The sequence below is a fragment of the Lepisosteus platostomus genome, chromosome 9 (assembly GCF_059453375.1).
Source record: "Lepisosteus platostomus isolate fLepPlt1 chromosome 9, fLepPlt1.hap1, whole genome shotgun sequence".
NCBI classification, from domain to species: domain Eukaryota; kingdom Metazoa; phylum Chordata; class Actinopteri; order Semionotiformes; family Lepisosteidae; genus Lepisosteus; species Lepisosteus platostomus.
The window spans coordinates 62,417,172-62,444,914 of record NC_142619.1 but is presented as its reverse complement, the minus strand read 5'-3'; the positions used below and the strand labels follow the sequence as shown (position 1 = coordinate 62,444,914).

The 27,743-nt window shown below is 42.8% G+C and overlaps 1 protein-coding gene across 2 annotated transcripts in view; it reads left to right on the top strand.

The window, feature by feature from the left end:
• Positions 1 to 27,743, top strand: part of scube1 (signal peptide, CUB domain, EGF-like 1) — a 145,597-nt gene that overhangs the window by 75,751 nt on the left and 42,103 nt on the right. The window contains exons 7-8 of one of the 2 annotated variants that reach the window (XM_088646101.1): positions 264 to 353; positions 21,818 to 21,934. In XM_088646101.1, coding sequence (XP_088502227.1) covers positions 264 to 353; positions 21,818 to 21,934 — 207 coding nt within the window. The remainder of the gene's footprint in view (positions 1 to 263; positions 354 to 21,817; positions 21,935 to 27,743) is intronic. The other variant, XM_088646102.1, reaches the window with a different exon arrangement.

Genomic DNA, 27,743 nt, shown 5'->3' with positions numbered 1-27,743 from the left:
TGTGTTAGACACAAAACGAGAAATCAGCAACCACAAATCATTGTTTGTCTGTATTTTTGTGTCCTCCCTATCCCACTTCTTTTTTAAATAGAATTTTCTTCTGGGACTTCAAATGGGATTAACACTCTAACAGGGGTTTTACTGCTTCATGGCTTTGCATCTCGGCTTTGGTCTGCACAACGCCAAGAGAGTGTCTTAGGCGGCGGAGAATTGGGCTTCTGATTAACCAACTGCTCCATGTTTGTCCCTTACTTGTGTTTTAGAGAAGGATGAGGCTGCAATTGAGAGCTCTGAGTTCAATGCCACGTCAGTAGCTGATGTGGACAAGCGGGTGAAACGGCGCCTTCTTATGGGTAACTCTTTTCTTCCACCTCCTTTGTCGTGCTGTGGCTCTTGTGCTTGTCTTTCTTATTTAATACCTCGTTTCACACCTAAGGGCAACTTATTACCGCTTCTCCGCAAGTAAAAAAAGGTTTTGTGCCTTCCACCCCTTCGAATAAAGCCAAAGGTGAGGGAGCTTCCTGTGAGAAAGCTCGTCTCTGTCCACATGAAGTGGGACAGCTCAGAAGTCAGGCAGGGTGCTGTCTTATTGTAAAAGAGCATTTGGATGTTTGCTTACCTTGACTTTATAACCCACTGACATTTGCTTGTTTGTTTTTATTTTCTGTCCTGCACATCCTCAGCCAGATCCTGCAGGGCTCTCTGAACCCAGCTGGCAGATTTCCGCAGCCATGTTATTAGGAGCTAATAATCTTTCACTGAAAAACAAACTCGGACATCTATTGTCAGCCTGGTCCAGATGCATTAATTCAGTTTGGCTCAAGATTTAACATTTTAGATTTTAGCCACCGTTTCGTGTGTTACAGTTTTAGATTAAACCTGAGTCCTGTGCACTGTTTCCTTATTCATTCCTTGTGTTTCCAAGACTCCTGAGAAACAGCGCTGTCTGAATTTATCACACGAGAAATTTGACTTCAGTCTTTCTGTAGTGACAAGCTGCTGTATCATAACAGAGAGCTACAAGCTGAATGTCTTAAGAAAACAATATTTTTTCTTCCTTCTGACCTAATAAAAAGAGACGAGTTAGAACACACCGAGCTTAGAAAAATATACTGAGAGTGATTATAGTGATGTATAGGCAGTGCTTTGGTAGGGAATTAGCTTTTGTTAGCTCTCAGTCACTTCTGTACTTGACTTCTAAATCCTTAACCTACACTGAGCTCTTAAAAATGTATGTCTGTAAAAAGATGCGTTAGACAGTGGAATCATGTGTATAAAAATGAAATATGACATAATCACATATATATGTGTATATGATTTAGCATTGCAACCTTTAGATGTTTTTGTCAATTTTTATTCTAACATGAATTGGTAGAGCAAGGCCTATATGCAATCGAAGGAATGGTAGAGGGTTGGTGCACAATTTAATCTTAAACCAGGCTTTTTGTAATCAGCTCCTCACAATTATTGCAGTTTTTTCTCTTTGCTTCGCTTCAGCACATTAATTCAAAGAAACTTTTGTCTATTTGGGTGGAAGGCAACAGAGCTCACTTAGACTGTGATATTCAGACCTTTTTTTAATTGTGTAAACAGGGCCTTTCATCTGAGCTGTTGTTACTAATGACTTAACAGCTATGAAAACTAAACTCAACTAAACTGCATCTCTCGTTTTCTCAGAACCTATGAATAGCATCCTTTTTGCATCCTAAGCTTTCTGAGTTCTGAGGTTTTGTAAATCCTCTTCTGTCACACCAAGACCAAAATATCAGTGTTGATCATCCCTGGTCAGAGATACTCTTCCTACCAACTTGTTTAGCACGTAATAGTATACACGTAATAGTTTTCCTTTTCAGCTCCAGCGTTTGTTTTAGTAATGACCAGAGAATGAAGAAAACATGTGTAATGGTACCTCATATTGGCTTGTTCCATGTTGGCTCAGTGGCTTAGTGATCTGTACTTTGGTCAAATTTCCTCCGCACTGCTCTGATCTGCTGATGGAGGACATGTGGAATTCAGCTGAATGATGACTCGTGGTAGCCACCATTATTAATAACTCCTCTCCTGAACACATATCAAATAAAATAAAATACAATTGCCCAGTTTTGGTTCGTCTGTGCTAGAGGCTGCTTAAGTTAATCCAAGCTTCTATACTGTGTTTTTCATATTCCCCTGAGGCAGAATCTGTAAGGCAACTCTAGAGTTTGCCAAAACATACAAGATGTTCTTCCCCACAGCAGTTATTTACTCTGATTAACTCAAATATTTCAAAAGCTAAAAGGAATTTCAGTTAATATAAAGTCATGGTGTCATCAGTGTGGCAGACTAGACAGGCAGAACCTATTGTGTGTATAGTCTGATGAATTGTGGCTCACGGAGGTTATGCTACAGTGCCATGGCTCTAAACGTGTGGCACATGCTAGTTTAAAGACACATTCATGTCAGCTGAGCGCCTCTAACTGTAGCATGAAGCTGAGAAACCCCTCGTTTTACTGTGCTAATGGATTGGCTGTGAGCCAGGAATCTTGCTGTATGGAGAAACAGTGCAGTAAAATGTCACCCAAGTCTGCAGGTCATTTTGTGGTTACTTGTTAGGAGTTCAGTGCAGCCACAGGAATGAAGATTGCACTCGTTCATTTCAGAGTCCATTTGAGAGAGCTGTGTTCATGGAGGGTACAAGTAATTCTACTTTAATTTGTCCCAGAATCTTTACTTACACATTAACGAGTTTAACATGTTTTTTCATATCTATTGTTAAACTCTGTTATGGTTTATAACAATGTCAAAATTCTGCATTTGTCACCTTTAAATCATACCCTTTTTGAAATGTTAAAAAAAAACTATTTACCATTGTAATAAGAGAGCAATGTTGCAGTATAAACAGATGAATGTTCCTTACTGCTGAATTTCAGGGTGATACACATCTTCTGGTAATTTGACTGATTACATCACTCATATTTACCCAACCCATTACATTACCCAAATTTAAGCAGTGTGCAGCCTTTTAAGCAAAGAATATCTTATTTTGTTATGCCTCTAGAGAGTGTTGAGTTAGAAGTTATAGATACATCTGCACCTTCAGAATTATTTCTCAAGATGTGTGATTCGATGCACGCTTCAAAAAAACTCCAAAGCTGTACCGGTCTCTCTGAAGCGATTAACATACTGTATATAGGGCAGCTGTTTCATTTGCTGTTGCAGAAAGTCCATCAGTTAAAGGACAATTAGGTGAGCAAACACATAGATTTTCAAAGGGTCTGTGCGGTATGAATTTCTGATGTTTAGTTTTCACTAGGAATGACAACACCCAAGATGAAAGCGTCATGGAGTGTAATTTTGGCCCAACCCGCTTGGCTGAGGGCTGGCCTCCTGGCCAGAGGACAAGGAGACCAGGACCCCCCTGCAGGGTGACCAAGGGGCAGCTGCAGAGGTGGAGATGGGGTGGAGGTGGGAGGCAATAGAGAGAGAGGGATCTCGTAGGTATCTATAGTGTTTTGGGAGAGGAATAGTTGTCAGGAGCAATTGCTAATTACTGACAGCTGAGTCTGATTGAACTTGGTTGTTGTCATCCCTCCCGAACTTTTGTTAGGAGCTCCATTTATCCGGTGAGCAGCACCTAGTGGGGGATTCTTCACTGGCTGTGCCCGATCCTATTTTCCTCTCTGAGGAGAGTGATTTAATGAAGAGGGCAGTAGAGAGCAAGGTATCGTACAAGAGGCAGAGTGTGTGGAATGGGGGTCAGGACCTTGCAGCTCCTGAGCTGAGTGGAAGGTACCCAAGTCGTGTGGTGTCCCTACCCTCCAGATCTCAGGATCAGCTGCAGGTCTGCCTTCAGCAGGCACAGGTGTCAATCCAAGGACTGGGGAAAGGAAATGAAAGCACTGTTTACCCTTGACAGTCCGTTTGTTCAGCCCCACCATAAACACATTAAATAAAAATATTGTTTCCAGTCACCAGCCGACAATGGCATAACATCCTATCATATCATGTTATTTTGTGGTTGAAATGGGAGCTCGTCTCATGTGAAGACTGTAGGCGCAGTTTGGGACTTGGCTGAGAAAGGCAGATGAACATTTGCTTAAAATGTCTTCACTGTGGTTAGGAGGCTGTGTGATCAGTGCCTCCCTGTAAAAAAAATATGGTTTGATCAATGAGAGACGAAATCTCGCTTTGCTTTCTGAAGCCAGACATTATTCTTGCAGACGGAGGAATGTTCTTGTGAGCGACGACACCACACTATAATGTGGTTCTTTCCAGAAGCTGTCCTGCGCTAAGAGCCAGGAGGTGCAAAGAGGCTTTCACAGGCCAAAAATAACAAAACAGACATCGAAATGAACCCAGTAAAGCCGTCTGGTCTGTGTTCCTAATGACTTTTCAGATACCATAAGGAGCAGATCCTCCAGGTGAGGATTGGTCATCACAGCCTGTTAATAAGTTTAATGCCTTTAATTGAAGTAGTTGAATACTGCCCTCAATTTACAAAAGCTGTAGCCTACACAGCCTGACCTGTAGATGTCCTTTGCAAAATCAAGATCTAGAGAATGAGTTCACAAAGGTTTGTCATCACTTTCGTCGTCCCAACATCTTATTACTCAGAAAGCCCAGAATAATATTCTTGACATAATTCATTAGTCAGCTGTTGTGCTTTTGGTAGCTTTAGGTCTTTGTAACAACTGTCTTTACACTATCGATTCACATGTCATAAATAATGTTATAGCACATTATACTGTAGCTATCTTATGCAAATAACCATTGGGATAGTTCTAGTGGAGTGGTGTAGTTCAGGCTATTGTCAGGATGAGAGTTCTTACTAACAAGTAATTACATTACTGTCTGTGTGCATTTATGTATGCTACTCTATCAAGACCACATCTGCAACCCCTAAGCTGAAGTGTTACTGTACTTGCACAATACAGTGATGTAAAATGCGGACAACAACTGCTCTTACAGTATTGTATTAAATTTAAAATGAACAAATGATGACCCTCATGATAACTTAGGAGAGGACGCTGATAAGCTTTTAATTATTTTTGTGGTGCATTCATGTGGATCTTAAAATGTCATGTGTCTTTTTTTGGAAGAAAAAACACCAGGCTGTAACCATGCTTGCTTGAGCTTTGGGTTCAGTCTAAATGTGACAGTCCTGATTCGGTGAAAATTAAAATGAAGATGATTCCTTATTGTGAATCATGGTCTCTTTCTGTTTTAAGCAATAATAAACAATCGGATGCTCTGTTTTCAATTATCTATACAAAAATGTATAATTTTTACTTTAAAAAGTCATCTGTCAACTTCATGAGAAGATAGCGTAACACTATATGTATGAGAACAGTGGATGCATTTATTTTATACAAAGTATATCAAATGAAGTTATTAAGTCTAAGTAAATAAATGGAAATGCCCATGCATCATATTTTCGTCTTTGACCTTCTGAAGAAAGCTGTGTCTCTGCGTTGCTTTGCTGTGTCTTGTATAAGTAAGCCTTAGTGAAAAGTGCTGATGAATTGAGAGCAGTTCAGGGTGGCCAGCGTCCTCCAGTGCAGACGAAGACGCCTGTGGCTATGGTGGTCACTGGTGTGGCCGTGTCAAGGATGCACTTAGACCTAGGAAAGCCTGTATGTCATGCAACCTTTTTTACACAGGATCGCTTTGACACACAGGAGCTGTGAAGCGGGAGGCAAGGCAGGAAAATAATGTTGACCTTCACCTTGCCTGGCATTAATCAGACATGATCAGTTCACACTTATGATACACAAAAGACTGTAAATGCCATTTAAGACCTGGTGAGGAGGAAAGGGGTTGGTGATTGTGTGTTGCCGCCTCTCCTGTTGGCAACCCTTGTTCATTCCCTCCCAGTCAGCATCTTTCATCTCCCCTGCGCAGCTGAAGCACCCTGCGCAGCCTGTACGATGCCAAGCAGAGTTGTCAGAAAAGCACGCTTGAAATACAATCTCGTTTTCTCGCGTTATAGTAATTTTCTCCTCTAAATCACTTGTCAGTTTTCAGTCTCACATAGATGAAAAACTTTGTAAGTTCAGTATTGAACTTCACAGGTTTTTTTTTATTTGTATCAAATGAACTACTGTACTTTAACAGAGATAGAGAATGTATTTAATTACCTGATAAGAATCAGCACTTTTTGATGTAGAATACCTAAGTGGCTATTAATTCTGATTTTAGAGTAATTAAAGGTGTGATTCAACAGACACTTGAAGATGACAGCAGTATTCATTTTGGCTGGGATTTAAAGATCCTGAGGAACAGTCCACAGTGTCCTACATTTACGTTTCTAAAAAATGTTAAAACCTACAGAGTACAAAGATTAATTTCAAGGTTGATGTCATTTAAGAGTTTTGGAATTTACAGAATTTTAGTTTAAATAAACTTCATATGCGGGGCATATGTGATGATTTCAAGATGAACACGTACTGTAGGTATTTTAAATCCCTCCCTAAAAATACAGAGTAAACTGTACGCAGATGTCGCTCACTGTTGATACTGCAAGTTCTGATGTCATTAATGGTTTAATTATGAATAATGTATTACATCTGGTCCTAGAAATAAATAGTTATTCTAATTAATTATCCCTTGCATTTACATTTCCTTTTTTATCCCAAAGACCCCAAAATGCTTTACATATAGGAGGGGGCCCACAGTTTGTACCAGTGTGACAGAGCAGCCCTGTGACACCGCAGATCAACTGACAGAATGAGAAATTACTACACTGATTGGGTAAAGGGAGGAATTAAGGGAGTCCAGACTACAATTCCAGAGTGGGCTTTAGCCAGGATACCAGGGTAAACACCTCGACTCTTAATAACTGTTCCCTGGGATCATTAATGACCAAGTAGACAGGACCTTGTTTTAAAGTCTCAGCTTGGACAGCACATCCTACAGTACAGTGTCCCTGGTCACTATATCGGGGCACTGAATTGGAGATTGTGGTCCAGAGACAGCTGTGCTCACTTCTGGTCCATCAAATGCACTTACAGCAGTAACCCAGTAACCCAGAGTTAGCCTGTCTCAGGTTTTTACATCTGATGAGATCAGGTGACATCTGCCAAGATGAAGTGATCTTGTATCAAGATACAAGGTGTCAGCTGTAAAACAGCACTGGAGCAAAGTGCCAACTGTGGTGGCCTGACCCACTGCCTCTCAAGTCAGGAACGCTGGGTTTGATTCTAGATTTGGAAGACTGTCTGTGTGCTGTCTGCTGTTCTCCCTGCGTGTGTCCATTTGGATTTTCTTAGGCTGGCTGGTAGGGCTAGCTGCTCAGAATGAACTGGTCTGGGGGAATTATAAGGGTACTTAATACTCTAAAGGGTTTTTCTCAGTGCAGTAGCGTCTATTGGAGGACAAAAAAAAGTTCTGACTAAATTTGAAGGAAAAATTCAGATGGGAGTATATAATATGACAAATGTTTTAGGGGAGTGGGGTTTGAATAATTTAATTTCACTGCACTTGACTTTTTGAACTACAAAACAGGATAGTTCAGAATGCGCAAACAGATCAATCAGTTTATTTTAGACCACATGATTTTTTCATCTCCTGGAAGTTTTGGGAAAAATAAATAAAAGAGTGATGTGCATAAACAAAAGAGAGAAATGGTTTAGTGTTCTGCCAAAGTCAGATGAGCTGGTAGAAATGTCATACTCCATTCATTTTAGACACCAAAGTGTTGATCCTCTTGTGAGTCTAGTAAACATCTTGTAAGTCTTGTCAAATTTGGCAAGCTACCCTGAAAAAAATGCTTCACACAATTTTTTTTTTCCTTCAGCATGGAACTAACCTCTAGTTGTTTCTTTGCAGCTCACATGCTGACACAGATCCCCACCTAAATCTCAATACGATATATAAATATATTTGTTGTATATTAATTGGGAAAAAGGTCAATTATACAGTAAGACCTCTTTTACTGGATTCTTTTTTCTATTTGTTGGAAAGAGACATGGTTGATAAATGAACCTCAGGATGTCAGTAAGCAGAGGATTTGGGAAGAGGTCAAATTCTAATGTTGCACTTCCATTCACTTACTGTGCATAAATATTTGCTGGCTGCGAATGTATCTTGCACTTGCCATTGCTAAAACCTCACATATGTCACATTCGCTTTCTTCAAGCCAGTATGGGAGTTCATTTCTTACCTTTTCACAAACCAGAACCTCTTCAACCCCACTGTCTCAAAGGGGCGCAACTCTGTGCTCCAGCCGTGCGGTCTGCTCTTCTCGTCCAGTTCTGCTGATGCCGTCGCCCTTCACTGAGACCCCGGAACCACTGCGGCCATGCACCCCCCTTCTACTTTCCTCACTCATTCTTCTCTCTCGGAATCCACTACGCCGGCGGCCGTATCTTATCTTCATTGTTTTGTTTCTTCCCTTTTCCTAGTCCTCCTTTTCACTGTGCCTGTCCCAGTCACCCAGTCACTCACTTACTGTGACACTCAAAGTGCCTTGGGGGTGCCAGCGTATAATATCAGTCTGCACTTGGTCAGGGCTCCTCCAACTCAGCCTTCACCATCCCTGGTGTCTATGTTCTGACTATGGCTCAAGTTGCCAAAATGACTGGTTTCCTCCCCCTAGATACACCCTCAACTCCTCAACACCTCCCATTGGCGTCCAACCGGTGTGGTGCTGGCCCTCAACTCTTTCCCCTCAAGTTTGCACCTATGGTTGTAGCTAATATTTTATTCTAATCAGGAATCCATTCTCATCCATTGAGTTCTAACAAACTTCCACAAGTGATGACCTTGTACTGGTTTCTATCCTACTTCTGCATCAGTACAGTTCACTTCTGGCTGCTGTTCCAGGTTACCATAATGCTTAACACTGCCTATCACAATCTCAAGCAAGTTGGGCTTTGGTGGCTGTTCTGCCACCCGTACAGCTTCTCATTCACTTCATTCTCTATCAGTGTTCCGAATATCCACATCTATAATAATGTTTCTTTATTAGCCCTATACAATTTCTTGCATTAGGAATTCGTCTTTTCGCATACCCCAGCTTTTTCTCCAAGGAGACACAGACAGGGAGAGAAGCTTGGGGTCAGAGCACAGGGTCAGCCATTGTACAGCGCCCCTGGAGCAGTCGGGGTTAAGGGCCTTGCTCAGGGGCCCAACGGAGTAGGATTCCTCTGCCGGCCGCGGGATTTGAACCGGCAACCTTCCAGTCACAGACGCAGATCCTTAGCCACAGAGCCACCACTCCGCCCAATCTACTCAATTAAACAAAGCTAACGCCTAAATCATGAGTGCTTTTCATTCACTCCATGCTATAGCACACATTCTTCTATCAATCTATCAATTCCTGCAAAACTATGCATTAGAACTTGCACCAATATCTCCATGTTTGTTGAACTCTGCATCACTGTTTTAGGGACTATATTGGGGGTTGTGAGAGCTCTGACATTCGGCTAAGGCAATTATTTGCTCAGCCACACAACTTAATGGAAAAGTATTAAGTGTTTAAATACTGATCTTTATACATTATCTCTTTATTTTCATTGGCTTCTTTCATTGTAATTAAAATTTGACCACATTACTGAAATGGGTTGACTTAACAGACATTCTGGAGGAGGTCAAATTGTAATCTTGCACTTAAGCTCTCCATACTTGCCAGCTGCTCATGACCCTGCACATCTTTTCTAGTTCCCTTCCTCCATCGTAACTGCAGCATCGCAGCTGCCTCGCTGGCACATTCCTCCTAAGTGAGTGGGGTTGTGACAGCGCTGATATTCTGCCAACACTGTCATTAATTGCATTAATTAAGTATGCTTGTAGTACATCCCTTTATATTTGTTGGTTCATTTTGGTGTTTTTAGAATTTCACCAAATAACTGAACTATAATTATGTGAAAGATCTTTAGAAATTTGGAAATAATTGCAGTGTGTTTAGACAAAAAAGAAAAAAAACAGAAACAAATAAATAGGGTGCCCAATAGTTTCCTGTATCTCAATGGCTAAGTGAAGAGAAGGCTTACCTCATTTTGGTCACAGTTACTCCAGTCTGGCTCTTTGAGGGCCATAATCTAGAGAGTCTTTAATTCATTAGCTGCTTGAAACAAGAGGAGAGGAGTTCAGTGCCATTAAGACACAGTGTGACCGCATGTCCTAGTTTATTCACCCTATGAGAAGACGTAGAACAGCACCAGAGATGGAGACTCCAGATATAAGTCCCATTCTCTGAGCTGAATTGCCTAAGGTGCCAGTGTTGGAGTGGGGACAGTGCCCAGAAGACTGCTGCAGAGCATGATGAATGCTGCTCTTTATGTAGTTGTTCAAGTTGTGACAAGTCTTCCACAGCAATGTGGTTCCTACTGGGGCTCCTTCAAGGCTGCCCCACCCAGCAGCCCTCCTGAGAAACAGTGTGAGGTACAGGGAGTGGCACTGCCCCCCTCAGAAGCAATCTGTGCAGTGTGAGGTACAGGGAGTGGCACTGCCCCCCAGAGAAGGAGGCTGTCAGTGTGAGGTACAGGGAGTGGCACTGCCCCCCTGAGAAGGAGGCTGTGAGGTGTGAGGTACAGGGAGTGGCACTGCCCCCCTGAGAAGGAGGCTGTGAGGTGTGAGGTACAGGGAGTGGCACTGCCCCCCTGAGAAGGAGGCTGTCAGTGTGAGGTACAGGGAGTGGCACTGCCCCCCTGAGAAGGAGGCTGTCAGTGTGAGGTACAGGGAGTGGCACTGCCCCCCTGAGAAGGAGGCTGTCAGTGTGAGGTACAGGGAGTGGCACTGCCCCCCTGAGAAGGAGGCTGTCAGTGTGAGGTACAGGGAGTGGCACTGCCCCCCCGAGAAGGAGGCTGTCAGTGTGAGGTACAGAGACTGGCACTGCCCCCCTGAGAAGGAGGCTGTCAGTGTGAGGTACAGGGAGTGGCACTGCCCCCCTGAGAAGGAGGCTGTCAGTGTGAGGTACAGGGAGTGGCACTGCCCCCCTGAGAAGGAGGCTGTCAGTGTGAGGTACAGAGACTGGCACTGCCCCCCTGAGAAGGAGGCTGTCAGTGTGAGGTACAGGGAGTGGCACTGCCCCCCTGAGAAGGAGGCTGTCAGTGTGAGGTACAGGGAGTGGCACTGCCCCCCTGAGAAGGAGGCTGTCAGTGTGAGGTACAGGGAGTGGCACTGCCCCCCTGAGAAGGAGGCTGTCAGTGTGAGGTACAGAGACTGGCACTGCCCCCCTGAGAAGGAGGCTGTCAGTGTGAGGTACAGGGAGTGGCACTGCCCCCCTGAGAAGGAGGCTGTCAGTGTGAGGTACAGGGAGTGGCACTGCCCCCCTGAGAAGGAGGCTGTCAGTGTGAGGTACAGAGACTGGCACTGCCCCCCTGAGAAGGAGGCTGTCAGTGTGAGGTACAGGGAGTGGCACTGCCCCCCTGAGAAGGAGGCTGTCAGTGTGAGGTACAGGGAGTGGCACTGCCCCCCTGAGAAGGAGGCTGTCAGTGTGAGGTACAGAGACTGGCACTGCCCCCCTGAGAAGGAGGCTGTCAGTGTGAGGTACAGGGAGTGGCACTGCCCCCCTGAGAAGGAGGCTGTCAGTGTGAGGTACAGGGAGTGGCACTGCCCCCCTGAGAAGGAGGCTGTCAGTGTGAGGTACAGGGAGTGGCACTGCCCCCCTGAGAAGGAGGCTGTCAGTGTGAGGTACAGGAAGTGGCACTGCCCCCCTGAGAAGGAGGCTGTCAGTGTGAGGTACAGAGACTGGCACTGCCCCCCTGAGAAGGAGGCTGTCAGTGTGAGGTACAGGGAGTGGCACTGCCCCCCTGAGAAGGAGGCTGTCAGTGTGAGGTACAGGGAGTGGCATTGCCCCCCTGAGATGGAGGCTGTCAGTGTGAGGTACAGGGAGTGGCACTGCCCCCCTGAGAAGGAGGCTGTCAGTGTGAGGTACAGAGACTGGCACTGCCCCCCTGAGAAGGAGGCTGTCAGTGTGAGGTACAGGGAGTGGCACTGCCCCCCTGAGAAGGAGGCTGTCAGTGTGAGGTACAGGGAGTGGCACTGCCCCCCTGAGAAGGAGGCTGTCAGTGTGAGGTACAGGAAGTGGCACTGCCCCCCTGAGAAGGAGGCTGTCAGTGTGAGGTACAGGAAGTGGCACTGCCCCCCCGAGAAGGAGGCTGTCAGTGTGAGGTACAGAGACTGGCACTGCCCCCCTGAGAAGGAGGCTGTCAGTGTGAGGTACAGAGACTGGCACTGCCCCCCTGAGAAGGAGGCTGTCAGTGTGAGGTACAGGGAGTGGCACTGCCCCCCTGAGAAGGAGGCTGTCAGTGTGAGGTACAGAGACTGGCACTGCCCCCCTGAGAAGGAGGCTGTCAGTGTGAGGTACAGGGAGTGGCACTGCCCCCCTGAGAAGGAGGCTGTCAGTGTGAGGTACAGGGAGTGGCACTGCCCCCCTGAGAAGGAGGCTGTCAGTGTGAGGTACAGGAAGTGGCACTGCCCCCCTGAGAAGGAGGCTGTCAGTGTGAGGTACAGAGACTGGCACTGCCCCCCTGAGAAGGAGGCTGTCAGTGTGAGGTACAGAGACTGGCACTGCCCCCCTGAGAAGGAGGCTGTCAGTGTGAGGTACAGGGAGTGGCACTGCCCCCCTGAGAAGGAGGCTGTCAGTGTGAGGTACAGGGAGTGGCACTGCCCCCCTGAGATGGAGGCTGTCAGTGTGAGGTACAGGGAGTGGCACTGCCCCCCTGAGAAGGAGGCTGTCAGTGTGAGGTACAGGGAGTGCACCGTTTGCAGCCGTCTGTTCCGTAGCTGAAACACGGCATAAATTCAAAGACTTAAATCTTTTGTCTGAATACTGTATGTATTCATTTTTTCAATACATTACTTAGATTCTGTTAGCAACTCACCAAAGTATGTTAATAAAGAAAATATTGTAACGCTTACGGCCGACAGGCACTGTGTAAGAGCCGGCGTACCAGAGCAGGTGACGTCACCACCCTTCCCTGTGATAGCAGGACTACAGCTACTGGGCTGTAGAGAGATCTCTCTTTGGCTCACCGGGCTGGGTCGCTGCTGAGAGACGCGGGAGTCCCGGGTTTGAGCCCCCGACGGTGGGGGGCCGACCTAATGCGGCAAGGGCGCCCGCCTGAGCCCCTGTTGCGTTACAATATATTGAAATAATTGAATGTCATGTTTTGAAATGTATTTTGTCATTTCTGTATTTTTGCAGAACTGCTACAACTTCAATACTTCAGAATTACTGTGGCTTTTATACTGCAGAACTACTATAACTATAACACTGACAAACTACTGTAGTACAGTATTTATACCCCAGACTTACTGTGGTTTTTATACTGCAAACCTAATGTAGATATTATAGTGCAGAACTGTTACAATTTTAATACCTCAGAACTGGGTTTTATAATGGACCTGCTTGTCTCGCCCTCTGCTGAGTACCTCATGTGATTGGTGCATTTGTGCTGCTTGGTGTCTCTGCTTTGCGACTCCCCATGCTGGTTGATGCCTTGAAAAACACAGAGGTGAAGGATCTGCAGAGCTGGGTCATTTCTGGGTCAGTTCTTGGGCTCCAAAACATGGAACCCAAATCATGCAGCCCAAGTGACGTACATCTATCACTGCTGAAACCTGGGGTTCTTCCCATCAGTTAAAGACCACTCCAGCACATTCCCAGCTCCTCTCACATCTTTCTCAAGATCTTCTGGTTTTTTTGGCACCTTTCACAGGGGGGGTATCTTGTACGTGGTCAGCCATGAATGCGATAAAGTAAGCTACATGGACATGGCAGTGACATCATTCTTATCTGACCGTAATAATGACAAGTTTTGTGCTCTGCCTTGAATCCTTCAAATCCATTATTTCTAACTAGAGTTGTTTAATCCTCTTTAATTTAATCCTTTTAACATGCAGTGATTCAATTTATGACAATACAAAATTTAAAGCTTTGCAGATTGTTTTAAATACTAATAATGTGGAAGAATGACTAAGTGCTGGCAAGAGTATAGGCAGAGCATTTTGGACAGTGGTGAACAAGCATTTTTCTGGTTTATTTATCAAATAACATTTACTTATTCAAGAGGGACGTATAAAAGTAAAGCAATTTTAAATTGGTATAACTTTTAATATATTGGTTGGTGCTTTATTGCTATTGTTTTTTTGAAAACTGTTATCACTTTAGAGTTAATGTATTTAAGACCAGTGGCACAATAATATTATTTATTATTACACACTCAGGCCTTTCAATGCCAAGGTACAGTATGTATTCAGTCCTGCCTAGTTTAGGAATACTTCACACAGGGATAGATCTGCATGTAGTGAACAAAACTATGTGAAAGGAAGGAAAAATGCCCTGCACGTCAATTTGTCTCCCTGAGGCTGAGCCAGAAGCAAAGACCAGCTGGTTACAGTATTAGAAAAGGGCTCCACTCTTGGGATTGTAATGGTAGGGTGGTTCATGCCGATTATAAATCAGTTTTGAGCCTCGCAGCTCAGAAAATGACAAGGCCATTCAGCTCAGATGCTACCTGCTGCCCTACAGCAGGGATGACTGGCATTTTGAAGACAAATGATCTCTTTTTACCCCCAGTTCTGTGTTCTGAGATAAAACAAGCTGTTCCTACTAAGACATTCTGTTATTACTGCTTCTGCCAGCACTTCACGGAGTTTAGGTTTTGAAGTGTTGTTTACATTAAATCATGCAATCCAGCAATCAAAGAAATAGAAGATTTGTTTAAAAACACATTCAGGGTCTTGTGAAGTCATAATATTTTAATCAAAGCATTTTTATCTGTTGTTTTGTTTGATATGCAGAGTCCCCAGCCAAATCAATGGGCTGTAACAATAGCTATTCTGATGGGCTCAAGCAGAGAGCAGCTTTGAACATGCACACCTCTGTTAATCTACAGCCATGAATACTATCCTGGATAGAAGTGTAAAAACGCATAAGACAAAAATTGACAGGAAACATGCGAAGCAAAGTTTCAGACCTCAAATGTCTCAGTGGCACAAACTACCAACCTGCAGCCTGTGGAAGAAGAGCTGTGTATCAGGACTACAGCCACTGCGATATTCGGAAAAGTAAAAACCGTGTTTAAGAAGCGGATGGAGAACATTGGCCATCAATTCTGTAATCCATTGTGGTGAAGCCATGTGCCAACGGATTTGAAACGATGCTTTGCAAAACACAATGAGGGATAACAGAGCCCATTTCTGAGCACTATTTGCCCACTGCCTGTTTCTTACAGACTCAAAGTACTGGGAAATTTCAGTGACACAGCTTGAAATGAGTTCAGTGACCTCATCCGTGCCTTCCCACCCACTCCAAAATCCTTTCAATTTGCAGAAAGACTTAAGTGGACAAAACCCAGATGCCTTTTGCTTGTAGTTCAGTGAGAACAGACTGGGCATGCAAGGACCTGTCAGGCTGAGAGATGCACTTCAGGCATATTAACCCTTTGTCTACTGAAGGTCCATTTGTTAACTGTCTAGATTGTGTTATTCATTTTATAACACATATTTTGTCATCAGGTCAACATGCTTTTTTTATTGACGTGTGTAACTTTCCCCTTTGAGTTAGTCAGATGCAGCTGACTTATTTTCTACGGTTTGCTTCAGAAATCATAAATGCAAACCTGATGCTTTGAGTGACACAGCTTGGTTTCAGCTGTTCGTTTGTGAATAAACACCATGGAACTGTTACACCTCTGCAATGAAAACGACAACGAGAAGCAGAAATGTCATGTAGAGGAGTGGTACTGTTGACTTCTTTCCTCCTTTGTATCATACGTAGACAGGCTCAGAGCCCCTCCTGGTAGTCAGAAACTTACCCTCTGTCCTCTGGATTCTCACATTCCTCTGTTAAGTCCAATTTGCTGCTTAAATGGTTTCATTTTGATTGTGACCAACAGTTTTTCATAATTATTTAACTCCAACTTTGGCACTCAAAGTTCCTGGAAGAAATAAGAGACGTACAGTCATTTTCTTTTCATTACAACATTCTTATCAGCTCTGTTTACTGGCAAACCAAAGAAAACAACATCAACAGTATTGCAATGACCAGTTCAGAGGGAGCTCTTCTGGATGCTGTAAAGGCAGAAAGCCAGTCATGCCCGTTGAGACAGCTGTGGAGCTAGAGGCTCAAGGCTAGGGGTCATGAAGACTTGGTGTGGGTCAGAATTAATTGCCAACTGGGCTGAAGAAGGGGACAATGATTGCAGTAAAGGACACAGAGATGCAAGTAAAGGCAATAAATGAAGCCTTGTCTCTACACAGCATAAGTCCGGGGCAGACAGTCTACTGTATATGAAATGATGAAAAGGACTTTTGACAGAGTATTCTCTCAAGCAAAGAGATGCTCTTAACACAGATCACAGATGGCATTTTATTGTATTTTATAGTATTACAATAAATATTTATAGTATGTATTTACTATAATATATACTGTACACAATATACTGTATACATAGTATATATTATGTATGTACTATACATAAACAGCAAACATTTATAGAAGACCAATAAAAGGAATGGGATTCTTGTAAATCTCAGTGAAAACCTGCCAGCAATGAAGTACTTTAATACTGTACAGTTTCCAAGACCTGGAATTATTATGCATTTTGTAAGGTGATACACACGTGTCATTACAACGTACGCAAGACTACAACCAGGAGACCATTCTGCTCATCTAGTTAGCTATCACTTGACTGATCCAAGGATCTCATCAAGCTGGTTGCTTGAAAGAAGCCAGTGTACCATCTTCAGCAACCTGATGGGCCAGTTTGTCCCAGTTTTTGAACATAAAGTTAAAAGAGTACAATTTAAATCAAGGGGTGTTATGTTAAAATTGCATGGTACACTAGGAAGACCTCATTTAGAATATTGTGTACAGTTTTGATTACCTTGTTATAGAAAAGATATTGGTGCTCTGGAATCAGCCCGGAGAAGAACAAACAGACACATTCCAGGGAATAATGAAATGAACTACACTAATGGGCTAAAGGAACTGAATCTCTTTAGTCCTGAACAGAAAAGACTATGAGGGGACGGACCTGACCAAAGTATTTATAATCTAAAATATTGAAAGGAGTGAAATATCTTTTTCAAAACTCGTTTTCTGCATAAACATCAAATAATTTTTAGACGTTACATCTTCGGGGACTGAGCGGCATCTCATATTAGAATTTATAGTTCACATATCTTCAACATGCACATACTGTAGCCCTCTCCACCTGACGACAGATAAATAGTTTACACAGCTTTAAATATCTTCTGCTAGGTGTTTATTTGGGCTTGAATTTGTTTTGTTTTTTACCTTCCTTTGCTGCTTCTACATTATTTGCTATTCCGCCTGTTTTGGCTTGCTATGCAAATGTGACTAGTTTACTAACTACACCAGAATCTAGATCTTGATATCAATAAGGAAGAGCAATGATCCTAGGACTGAGGTACTCTGCCTCACACATCAGCATCATTTTGAGTGTTTACCCCTATCTGAGGGCTATCTGAGCCCTCTGCTGCCTGTCCATTAATCAGTTATAAATCCAAACACCCACATTAAATAGTGAGGTAAGACCTACCTTTTCTAAGCCTATGGTATCTCCCTAGAAAATAAGATAATAAGATACAGATAATCTATTAGTGTCATTCTGATTATGATTTAGACAACCTTAGCTGTAACAGAAATAGGAGTAACTGAGCTTTAATTACTTGGTTTGGTATAGTGTAATGATCCTTTTTATGTTAGAATTTATTGAATTTAAGGTTGTACATTAGTGATTTTCCACTCCACGGGTGTTTCTCCTGTGCCACCTACACTCAGCTCACTCCATGAAGCTATAGCTGCTGTTGCTCCAGAGTGCGCATTCCTCTGCAGGACATGGGGTTGCACGGGGCTTTCAGAGCCCACTGAGGTGAAGCAGGAAGCTGAAAACCTTCAGAGACAACTGTCACTCTTTGCATTTCTGAAACAAGAAGCTTGAGAGAGCAAAGGAGTTAGTGAGTCATATAAAATATAACAATTGCACATCCTTTGTTAGTGTCCACAAAGGAGGGTATTATATAAGAGGCATTGCAAAGAAGTGTAGATTTGTCTAGGGTGTCGCTGCCTCTAATCAACAATTCTGTATTTTAGAATACGGTCAAGCAAAGAATTTGTCTACGTCACTGTGAAAGGCTGTCCGGTAATCAAAAAGACCAGGGCTGATCGGGTTTCAACATGTGGCTGATTTTAGCACCACCAACAGTAAAGTCCTTCATCTCCTCCCAGGCTCTGCGCTGTAAAGTGGGACTAGACTTGTCCTCGGATGAGCTTTTAGTTGAGCACCTCGTCTGCAGTAAGCTCTGTCCTGGGAGGACCGCATGATGGGCAGTTTACAGCTTGGAGCTCCTGGTTGAGCGAGCTGTCAGAAACAACACAGACACCATCGGGCAAGCGGACAGGAGCGCCGTGACTGTGTGCGTGGGACACCGTTCCTGACGTACTGGCAGCTGGGAGGAGCCTGAAAATCACAAGAGACATGGGGAGATAATAGCGAAGGTCTGCTGTGACTACAGAACGACGTGCAGGTGCCGATGTCTGCACCAGCTATCAAGTCTTCAAATTCCTTTGACATCATCTCCCAAGTGGATGTCTTCAAAATGAACAGTGAAACATGAATCCGAGAATGCACGTCGAAACTCTGCATTTAAGTGGATTTAAAACTGAGAACAGGAGCTACAGGAGTACCGAACCAGCTACCCAGCCATGTTGTACCCAGGCTATCTTCAATGGCTTGATCTGGTCTTTGGATCAATTAACTTCTAACGACCAAACAGCCTAGATGGGCTAATTGGCGTCCTCTCACTTGTATGCATTCTTACGTTCTGACCATCAACAGTATAGAAATCCTAGGAGATGTGATACAGTATATGGAGCAAGACTACAGAGAAGCAGTTAATTTTCAGTTACACATCAACAATAACTTAAGAATAACACAAAGAAAAAATACAATATTTGTATTGTTCAGTAGAATACTTCTTGAACTGTGTAAGAAATTATTGGTGACGAAGTATCCGGAAGTGTGTTTGGCTCCAGTCTGTGCCATTGCTTTCCAGCTGCCTAATGGATGCTGATTAGGCAGAGCAAATGAGGAATTAATGGGAGGATATTTGTGATGTAGGAGGTTGAATTGAACTGCCCCAGGAGTCCGATCCAACGCCTGGAGTTTGACACATTTTTGTCATGTTAATGTAGCCCCCATCAAAGAAAATTATGCAGATGAAGAGCTTGTAGCGTCACGCAAATGAGCAAATTATTGTAAAGCAATAATTTGTTGAGGCTATTTCTATGTTATGCATCCTGACTTTAATAATATTGTTTAGAAGGCTAAGCATGCTAAAGACGTGCTGCATCTGGTACTACTTCGCTCTTCGGTTGTGTGTTTCCAGTTACAGTGCAGGCCCAAGAACTGTCACCACTTGGATTCGTTCTTTGGCTGTAATTGTTTCTCTCCATGTTCAGCTTTTATTTCGACTCTGGAAATGTTTTTTATTTTCTTCGTGCATGTACAGTAGGTATTATCAAAACAACAATTTGAATAAGTGCATCCCAGAACTTTCTGCAGTTTTGCAAATATTTGGTTTTGGTGGCTTTGCATGTTATATCCACCTCTTTTTTTGCTTTCTGAGTTATTGTGCCGTTGATTCTGGTCATCCTTGTGCTGTGCATGATATTCACAATGGAAACATGTTGCTTAATATGTTTCTTTTCTAACTTAAAAATGTGAGACACTGAAAATACATTAGTGCTTGATGACTTAGCTTCAAAGTGCTGAAAATATTTACGTACAGTAAGAACAGTTGCAAACTGAAGAGGAAGCCATTCGACCCCAAATCATCCTGGTAGGACGAATGTTAGAATTATTTGCAGAATAAACTTGTATTCACAACTGAAAGCAGATGCTTGGGAAAGACGGGTAGAAGAACATTCTGTGTGTGAGCAGTATCCCATCCTGACACCTGTAACAACCCTAGAAGTACGTTTGTGTCCACCAAGACAAGGAACCTATTGCAGACGTGTGCATCATTAGCACCCCTGCATGTGTCTGTCTTACCACTGACTCCAAAGGCTGGGTGGACTGTGAGTGTGCAGGGAAGAATCAGGCAATTGAATTGAAATTCATTGTTAAACCTTGTGACTACACTACAGGGGCTAAAAGCAGGCAGAGAGTGCAAGATCTGCAGAAATGAGGTTGCTGGTGGATGAGGAGGCTGTCCATCACAGTGCCAGTGCTCCCCCTCAGCACAATCCCTCTGTGTGCCAGGAGCGCCTCCAGGTTCACGTCTCTCTAGGATCCCAGCTTATTCCACTCACTTTTAAGGAGCATAAGGAGCGTGTTTTGCCAGTACTGTGCATCATTTCATTAATCTCCTCACTTCTGTTTCTTCACACTTTTACATACATGGGCAGCAGTCTCACAGGTTCAGTGTGTGTAAATTTTAACCTTTAAAATCTAGATGTGTGTTTGCATTGGTTGTGTGAGGAGATAGTTTTCAGTGTGGTTTATCAACGTGGTGCTTCATTATACAATAAAATGTATTCACTACTCAACAGTTATCATTATATTATCATTGGAGCCATTTGTGGTTGAGGCCTTTGGGTTTTAGAAAGACACGGATCGAAGGATCCAGTTACTTCACCCCTTCTTACCATCACGCTGACTTCACCTGCTGCTCCTCTACAATTTTTGAAAATGTTATTCATTGAAAAAAAGAAGGATAGGGTGAATCACCCATTGTTTTAAAATTGAGTGTGAATCAGCATGTTGGGTCAGTGCTGCCAGTAACTTGGGAAGATTTAAAGACTTGAATTAAATCATCTGGTAAAGCTGTCTGAAGACTGAGGACATACAGTTCTTTACCTCGCCTGGCTGCGCCTCTCTCCCGAGCTCCTTTTGTATTGTGCTGACCAAATTGTACACAGTATGCTAAATGAGGGTTTTCCCAATTACTTGTTCTTAATCATTTCAATATGTACAGTACCTGCACTGATATACATTATCACTCTTATTTGGAAGCATTTGCTGGCCTTTTTCACACACAATATCAGTTCAGTCTAGATGAGGTTCAGTATGAATCAACAAAATCTTAGAGCAAGCTGAAGCTCTAAACTGTAAGTTGTGCTGCTGCAGCATTGTCTATATCAAGTCCAAAAAACATGTCAGAGTATTCGTTTTTTAATTGAAGGACCATACATGCAGTTTGTGCTTCAACATTTGAACAAGGTATATCATGGTGACACTGAGGTTATCACTGCGGCCTTACAGCTTTTAGGTTCTGGGTTCAATTCCAGACCCGATCATCTTGCATGTTAACTTGTGTATTTGCAGAGTTTCCTACAGGTGATTCTAATTTCGTCCACCTTCTGAGAACAAGCTGGTTAATTGGAAGTTCCAAATTCCCCGAGTGTGTTCTGTGATAGACTGGTGGCCTGGCCATGGTGTCATCCCTTCTTGCACTCTGTGATTCTGGGAAAGCGTTTGGCTGACTGCATCCCTCACCAGGAATAAGTGTTTTTTTGACAACGAATAGGTGCACGATAAAACCTTGCTTTAGCAATGTAAGAGGCATTGCTAGCGTAGAGTTACTTCAATGTGTTGCTTCAATTTGCAGAAAAAAATAGGCTTGGAATTCTGTGATCCAGGATCTTGTTTATTTGCATAATAACTATTCTTTGCTTGAGCTTGAAGAAGGTTGAAAATGCAAAGGCCAGGTTTAAGCGAGTCATTCGGCAGGACACGTTTGATAACGGATCAATGCACGTGTCTGCTCTGTGAGTCTTTGCTCTTCATTCATGGGGAGGCAGCTGTGTTCCTACTGTAGTAACGTGGGGCTCTGCCCGTCCCCCTGTGCCTCTTCCTTTCAGAAACCTGTGCTGTCAACAACGGCGGCTGCGACCGGACCTGCAAAGACACGGCCACTGGAGTGCGATGCAGTTGTCCGGTAGGGTTCACCCTGCAGCCTGATGGGAAAACGTGCAAAGGTCAGTCTGTGTCTGTGTTTGCTCTGCAGCGGCTCGGCCGCCCCCCTCCCTCCTCCCCCGCTGCTGCCTCTGCCCCCCGAAATGCTGGAGTGGTGGGAGAAAAATCAGGAAAAACACTCCCGTTTTTTGTCAGCTTTTATTCATGCCAACGAAACCTGTTGTTTAAATATACTGCCCACCCCAGCTCTGTAAGCTGCCGTTCAGTCCCAGCCGGGTGGTTGTGTTGGGCTTCCAGTGTCTTGGCTATAAATCTCTGTTGAAAGGGTGGTGGTCACAGTGTTGTGAAGCAACAGTGCAGCAGCTCGAGTTCCTGCGCAGAGCAGTGGTGTGTGCTGTCTCTCCTGGTTATATTGGTCTTCTCCCTGAGGTTATTCTCTTGTACCATCGCTCTCCCTGAATTACACAGAGAGTGAATGGGGCCAGAGAGCTTGACTTAATTTGTTTTTAGTTTCTGCTGTGTTTAGCTGTGTTTTAAGCTGTGGGATAGTGGCTTTTAAACTTGAAGAAATGTTTACTGTCTATTCCAACGCTAGAACACGTCATTTTCTCCTACCTTTTTTATTAGAAATGTCAAAGTAATTTGGTAGCTTTATTGCTAGAGCAGAAAATTCTGGTTACTCAATTGTTTTTTTTAAACATGCAACATTGGTCTTTTAGTTATTTTTGAAATGTGCAAACTTTTTTATCTAAGAATTCCATTTTGAACTTTTACTTTACTTCAAACTTTTAAAAGTAACAATTTAAGAAGTTATTATATATTAAGTAGCTTAATAGTTCATCGCATATTAGCTTTTGAGCTCCTTGAGTAAATGCAGCAATGCCATGTGTATTCAACTGAATAATTTAAATTATATGTTATACATAAGATATAGGAACAAGTAATAGGTTTATTCCACGCTGAAAAGAGAAGAAAGAAAACACAACGTTTCGGCCGTGGAGCCTTCTTCAGGTGTGAAGGTGCAACTATAATATATACTGTATATAGTTGCTGTTACTGTATATTATAAACCCACTCTGAGTGTGTCGAATGGTGAATGAAGACCACTCTCTATAGATTGTCTGCACTGCTTCTGCTCTCTGTGTGAGATTAACCAGCCTGAGGTGAAGACTCCAGTGCAAACCTTCTTAAGAGCTCCATGACCTCCCCCTCCAAGACATGGCGGACTGGGGGAGTAAATGAGCACTATTATATTTTCTGAATTCCTCAGGACTGCGAGGTGTGCTTAAGACGTTTGTGATCCATCCATGTTATAATCCTACAAAACAGTTAACTTGCTTTCATCAAAAGGTTTTACTTTCACTCTTTGGAGTATCATCAGGAGATTTCATTTTGTTGAAGGTTTGTGTGTCCTGGTCTTAATACCAGTGAATGCTTTACTGGGTTCCAGAGACTAGTTAGAATAGTGCACTCCTAGGTGTGTGTTCCTGGTCCTGCCCACCTGCTGAAAAGAGTGCAGTCTGTGGGTATGAAGAAGTTGATCCCCTAGGCGCCCCGAGCTGGAACATAGTGTAACCGAGGAGGTAGTTTCCCGAAGGGGCAGTTAGAGAGTGAAAGTGTCTGGGGGCTATGTGGCTCAGTCTGAAAGCCTGTGTCTCAGCTCCGTGCCAGCACACATAGCTGTATCAGGCTGTTTCATCACCATGGTCACAGCAGGCCGTCCTCAGTCTCAACCTCGGTTTTTTAGTCTTGGAGAGAATTTTGCATGTATGTGTTTAAATACTGGAGGTGCTCCTCTGGATCTACAAAGAGACGTATGAGCAAACTTTGAGCTGTTTGAACAGTGGGGCCAGGCTGGAGCCCCTTGTGTAAGAAGAATGCCATCTTGCTGTAACTTGGAGTATTGTCCTTTTAGGTATTATTGGCTTCTGTCTGTTTCTGTGCTTTCATGACAGACTTTACAATACCTCAGGCAATATTTATCAGAGAACAGAAGTTAGATCTTTTCGTTGTTGCAACAGAAACAGTTTAATATTAAGGACAACATGAGCTATTTTGCATTCAGAGAATATTTTTAGGAAATAGCCAGGGTCCACTTCTATCCTTTGTCTTCCTGCTTATCTCTTTTGTTCTCAGATTAACACCTAACCTGTCAGTACAAAGGATTCTCTTTTTCAATGATGCAGAAAATACTTCAGTCAAGACATTAGTCTACTGGAGTTCTGTTTAAAGGTTTGGTGTGTTTTTGAATCTAATTCTTTTCACAGAGAAATGGTTCTCTTAACCTCAATCGATTGAATAAAATATCAAGCTCATAAAGCCAGTGTTGAACCCTCTTTCATACTGTTTTAGAACATGCATGAGGGGTGTGACATACTGTAAGAGCACAAAATAACTGTAAACAGAAGATTCCACAGGCGAGGAGGCAACACAGCCCATCCCGGTCTCCTTGGTTGTTAGTAGTTAATTAATCTAAGTATCTCATCCAGAAGTTTCCAGTGTGCATCAACCACAGTAGCTTCAGCTGCACATCTGTGTGGCTTGTTCCGAACTCCCACAACCCTTTCGAAGCCGGGAGTTTAAGTTATCAGTCTTCACAAGTGTGTTTTTCTCAGAGCCTTTGATGTCTTGTGGGAGTATAACTACCAAACCAGCATCGTTCACAGCGGAAACATACTCTAAATTCGCTGTTAGTCCGGTTTCCCCTCAGCTCATGACATTTATTCATGGGCGATTAGCTAGAAAACTACTTAATACTAAAACTACTTAAGTGTAATAATTCTAAGCCAGCTTTCTCCTTAATGCAACTGATCATTGTTCTCAACTTGGTAGTTTCATAAACCAAAATGTTCAAAGACTGATCTATTAGAGATGTTTATAAACTTTTGAAACTCCACTTCCCTACCTAGTAAATGTATTATTTCCTCTTAAATTGTGTTGTTATCATTTAGATAAAAATGATTTTTCACAGCCGGGAAATGCGTATTGGTGCGTATTGGTGGTGTTGTTGAACCCTTTGGTTCAGAGTTTATAAAAATGAATTCAAACTTGACATCTTATTTCCTGCACCAGGATTTTCACTTTTTGGGTGGATGAAGACAACTGAACATCCGTTTCATGTATTTCGCTGGTGATTAATTGTTCATGTCTGAGGTTGCATTTATGGTTTTCAATCTCTTCACTCTGTCTCAGTGTTCAAACCTTCCCCTGAGTCCAGCTATTTGAACCTATTTGAACATTTCTGCTCTGCTTTGGGTTGGGTCTGAAAGAGGTCGGCCTTTTAAAAGGTGGTGGTGAGGAGAGGGGGTGTGGCAGGAATTTTGTTGACAAAGAAAAAAAGTGTTGGGGAGAGGATGCATAGACCATCATACCCGTCAGGCTGTCCCCCACAGCACGCCCATGTAATTTCACCACGTTTTGCCAGTGGGCTTAATAAATTGTGCTTGATGTTAGTCATCTCTGAGGAAAGACAAGTCATTTATCAAAAAAGAAAAGAGGAAAAACATTCACCCCCCCTAACCCAGGAATATATCTTCAAAGACCCCCACCTGCCCTCTTTACAGAACCTGTCATTTGGCTTAAACCTGTATCCACAGCAGCAGGACGCTTGTTAGCCTTGTCTTAGGATGGGCGGGAAGGCAGACTGGAAAGAGCAAAAATACTGTGTGACTCTGAATTGACTGGAATGAAGCTGCCAGATTATGCTGTAGAGGAAGATTTCTGACATGTATGCAAATGAAAAGAGTTTAGTATTTTTACTGTTCTACTCATTTTTCATTTGTGAGTCAGCACTATTGTCTTAAGTCTTGAAATTTCATATCATAAACTACATTCTCAGTTTTCATCACAGCAGATTAAAAGCAGATAGTGTTCTGCATTACTGTGCCGGACTGTTTTGGACTCAGCATGTTTTCACTCGAGTGTTCTCCTTAAATTTTATCCTTGTTGTTTTAAAATGACAGTTTATCTGCACCATGTAATACAAAATGAAGAATTGCTTTGTGGATGTGCAGAGAGAGATAAATTATGTTAGTGATGAGGAAAACCTGACAATACTTGCTCATGTTACAAGAGTAGGAAGTGCCCGTAAATGTTTTCAGTAAATTACAGAAAGTCTATGAGAGTCTATGGGGGTGGAGACTCAGTGTCTGTAGAGCTCTGGGAGTGGAGACTGAGAGATTTCTGGTGATAGCTGGAAGAAATATATTATGACAATCTGATCGGATATCTTGAGAAATAAGCTGTGCTGCCCTAACACATCATCACTACTGACATAATTTCGAAAACTGATAAATACCACACATGAACCTTTTCACTCTCGCATTTCTCTTGCATCCTCTTCCATCCTCCTGGGCATGGGGCTGCGAGGTGGGGAGCAGTGAGATAATAAGTCAGGTATTGACTTATTTCCGAGCCATGTAGAGCCTTACAGGTGAGCATGAGGATTTTGAAGTCGATATGAAACCTGACAGGAAGCCAGTGCAGGGACTCCAGGACAGGAGTAATGTGATCTTTGCACGCAATCTGGTCAGGATTCTGGCTGCTGAGTTCTGAACATATTGAAGTTTGTTCAGTGTGGGTTTAAATACCCCAGTTTGTAGGGCGTTGCCATAATCAATTCTAGGGAAGACAAATGTATTGAAAAGCTTTTCAGCTACAGTCAGAAACAATACACAGTAGGACATAGTCTGGTGATATTTCTGAGATTGAAGAATTATGTTTTTACAATATTGTGTACATGTGTGTCAAATCTCAAGCCTGGATCTAATATCACCCCCAAATTCTCCAGTTTGGCACTTCAAGTACAGTGATATTCACAGATAGAGTTACAGCATTTGTTATACATAGGTGATGGTGCATACCGAGAAGCACAACTTCAGTCTTGTCACAGTTTAAATGAAGGAAATTTTGAGTCAGACAGGTTTTTATATCAAAGATGCAATTTGAGAGTGCACAGGCACTTCAGTGTCAGGTTTAGTATGGACGTGCATTTGAGTGTCACCAGCATAGAACTGATCATTTAGACCTTCTGATGCTTCTGATACTGATTAGTAGGGCACCCAGTATAGAGCCTTGATATTTCTGGTTCTTGTGAACATTTTTTCATACTAGAGAGGCAAGTAAATAAAAACCACTGACCCATAAAGTTAATCCAATGGGAGTTCTTACAGTAGTAGGATAGTCACTAACAGTAATGTTATACTTCTCATCTTATTTAATGTACTGTACAACAGTGAAATAGTAGCGTAACGTTTATACCATTAGATTTCTGCATTCATAAAGCTAAATATGAAGTATTTAGTCATGTTTATATCAAAATGTTTGATTAATGCTTTTCTGTGAGCTCAATCTTCGCTACACTTCAAATAACAGACAGTTTAATAAAGGGTTAGAAAAATACCTTTTATTGCAGGTTTCACATGCAGACTTGGGGAAAAAGGAACTGATTCTGAAATGTTTCCAGATGTATGCTTAGAAGGAACATCTGCACTCATGTTCCATGGAGATAAATTATGTCTCCCTACATTTCCTCAGAAAGGCTGTCCAGTGTTGTGGAAAACCAGCACTGGCACCAGGGGCAGGTTAATACTGGTTTGCATTCCACTTAGCAAGGACAAAGCTGAGAAAAAACACCTATTTCAGAATCTAGAGGGTGAGACTTGATGAACACGTCATTTGTTATCGAAACGTGTCCAAGTCTGGAGCAGTGAGCTGCTATTTCTTCTTGTTATCTAAAGGTGCAGTTCTTGTTCATACTTTTGTTTTGCTTGAGTGTATTCATTACATGGCTTGTACAGTACGTGTGTTTGTGTGTGTATGCAAGTGCGTTTGGAAGTGTATCTGATTGTGTATGTGTGAGTGAGTACAATG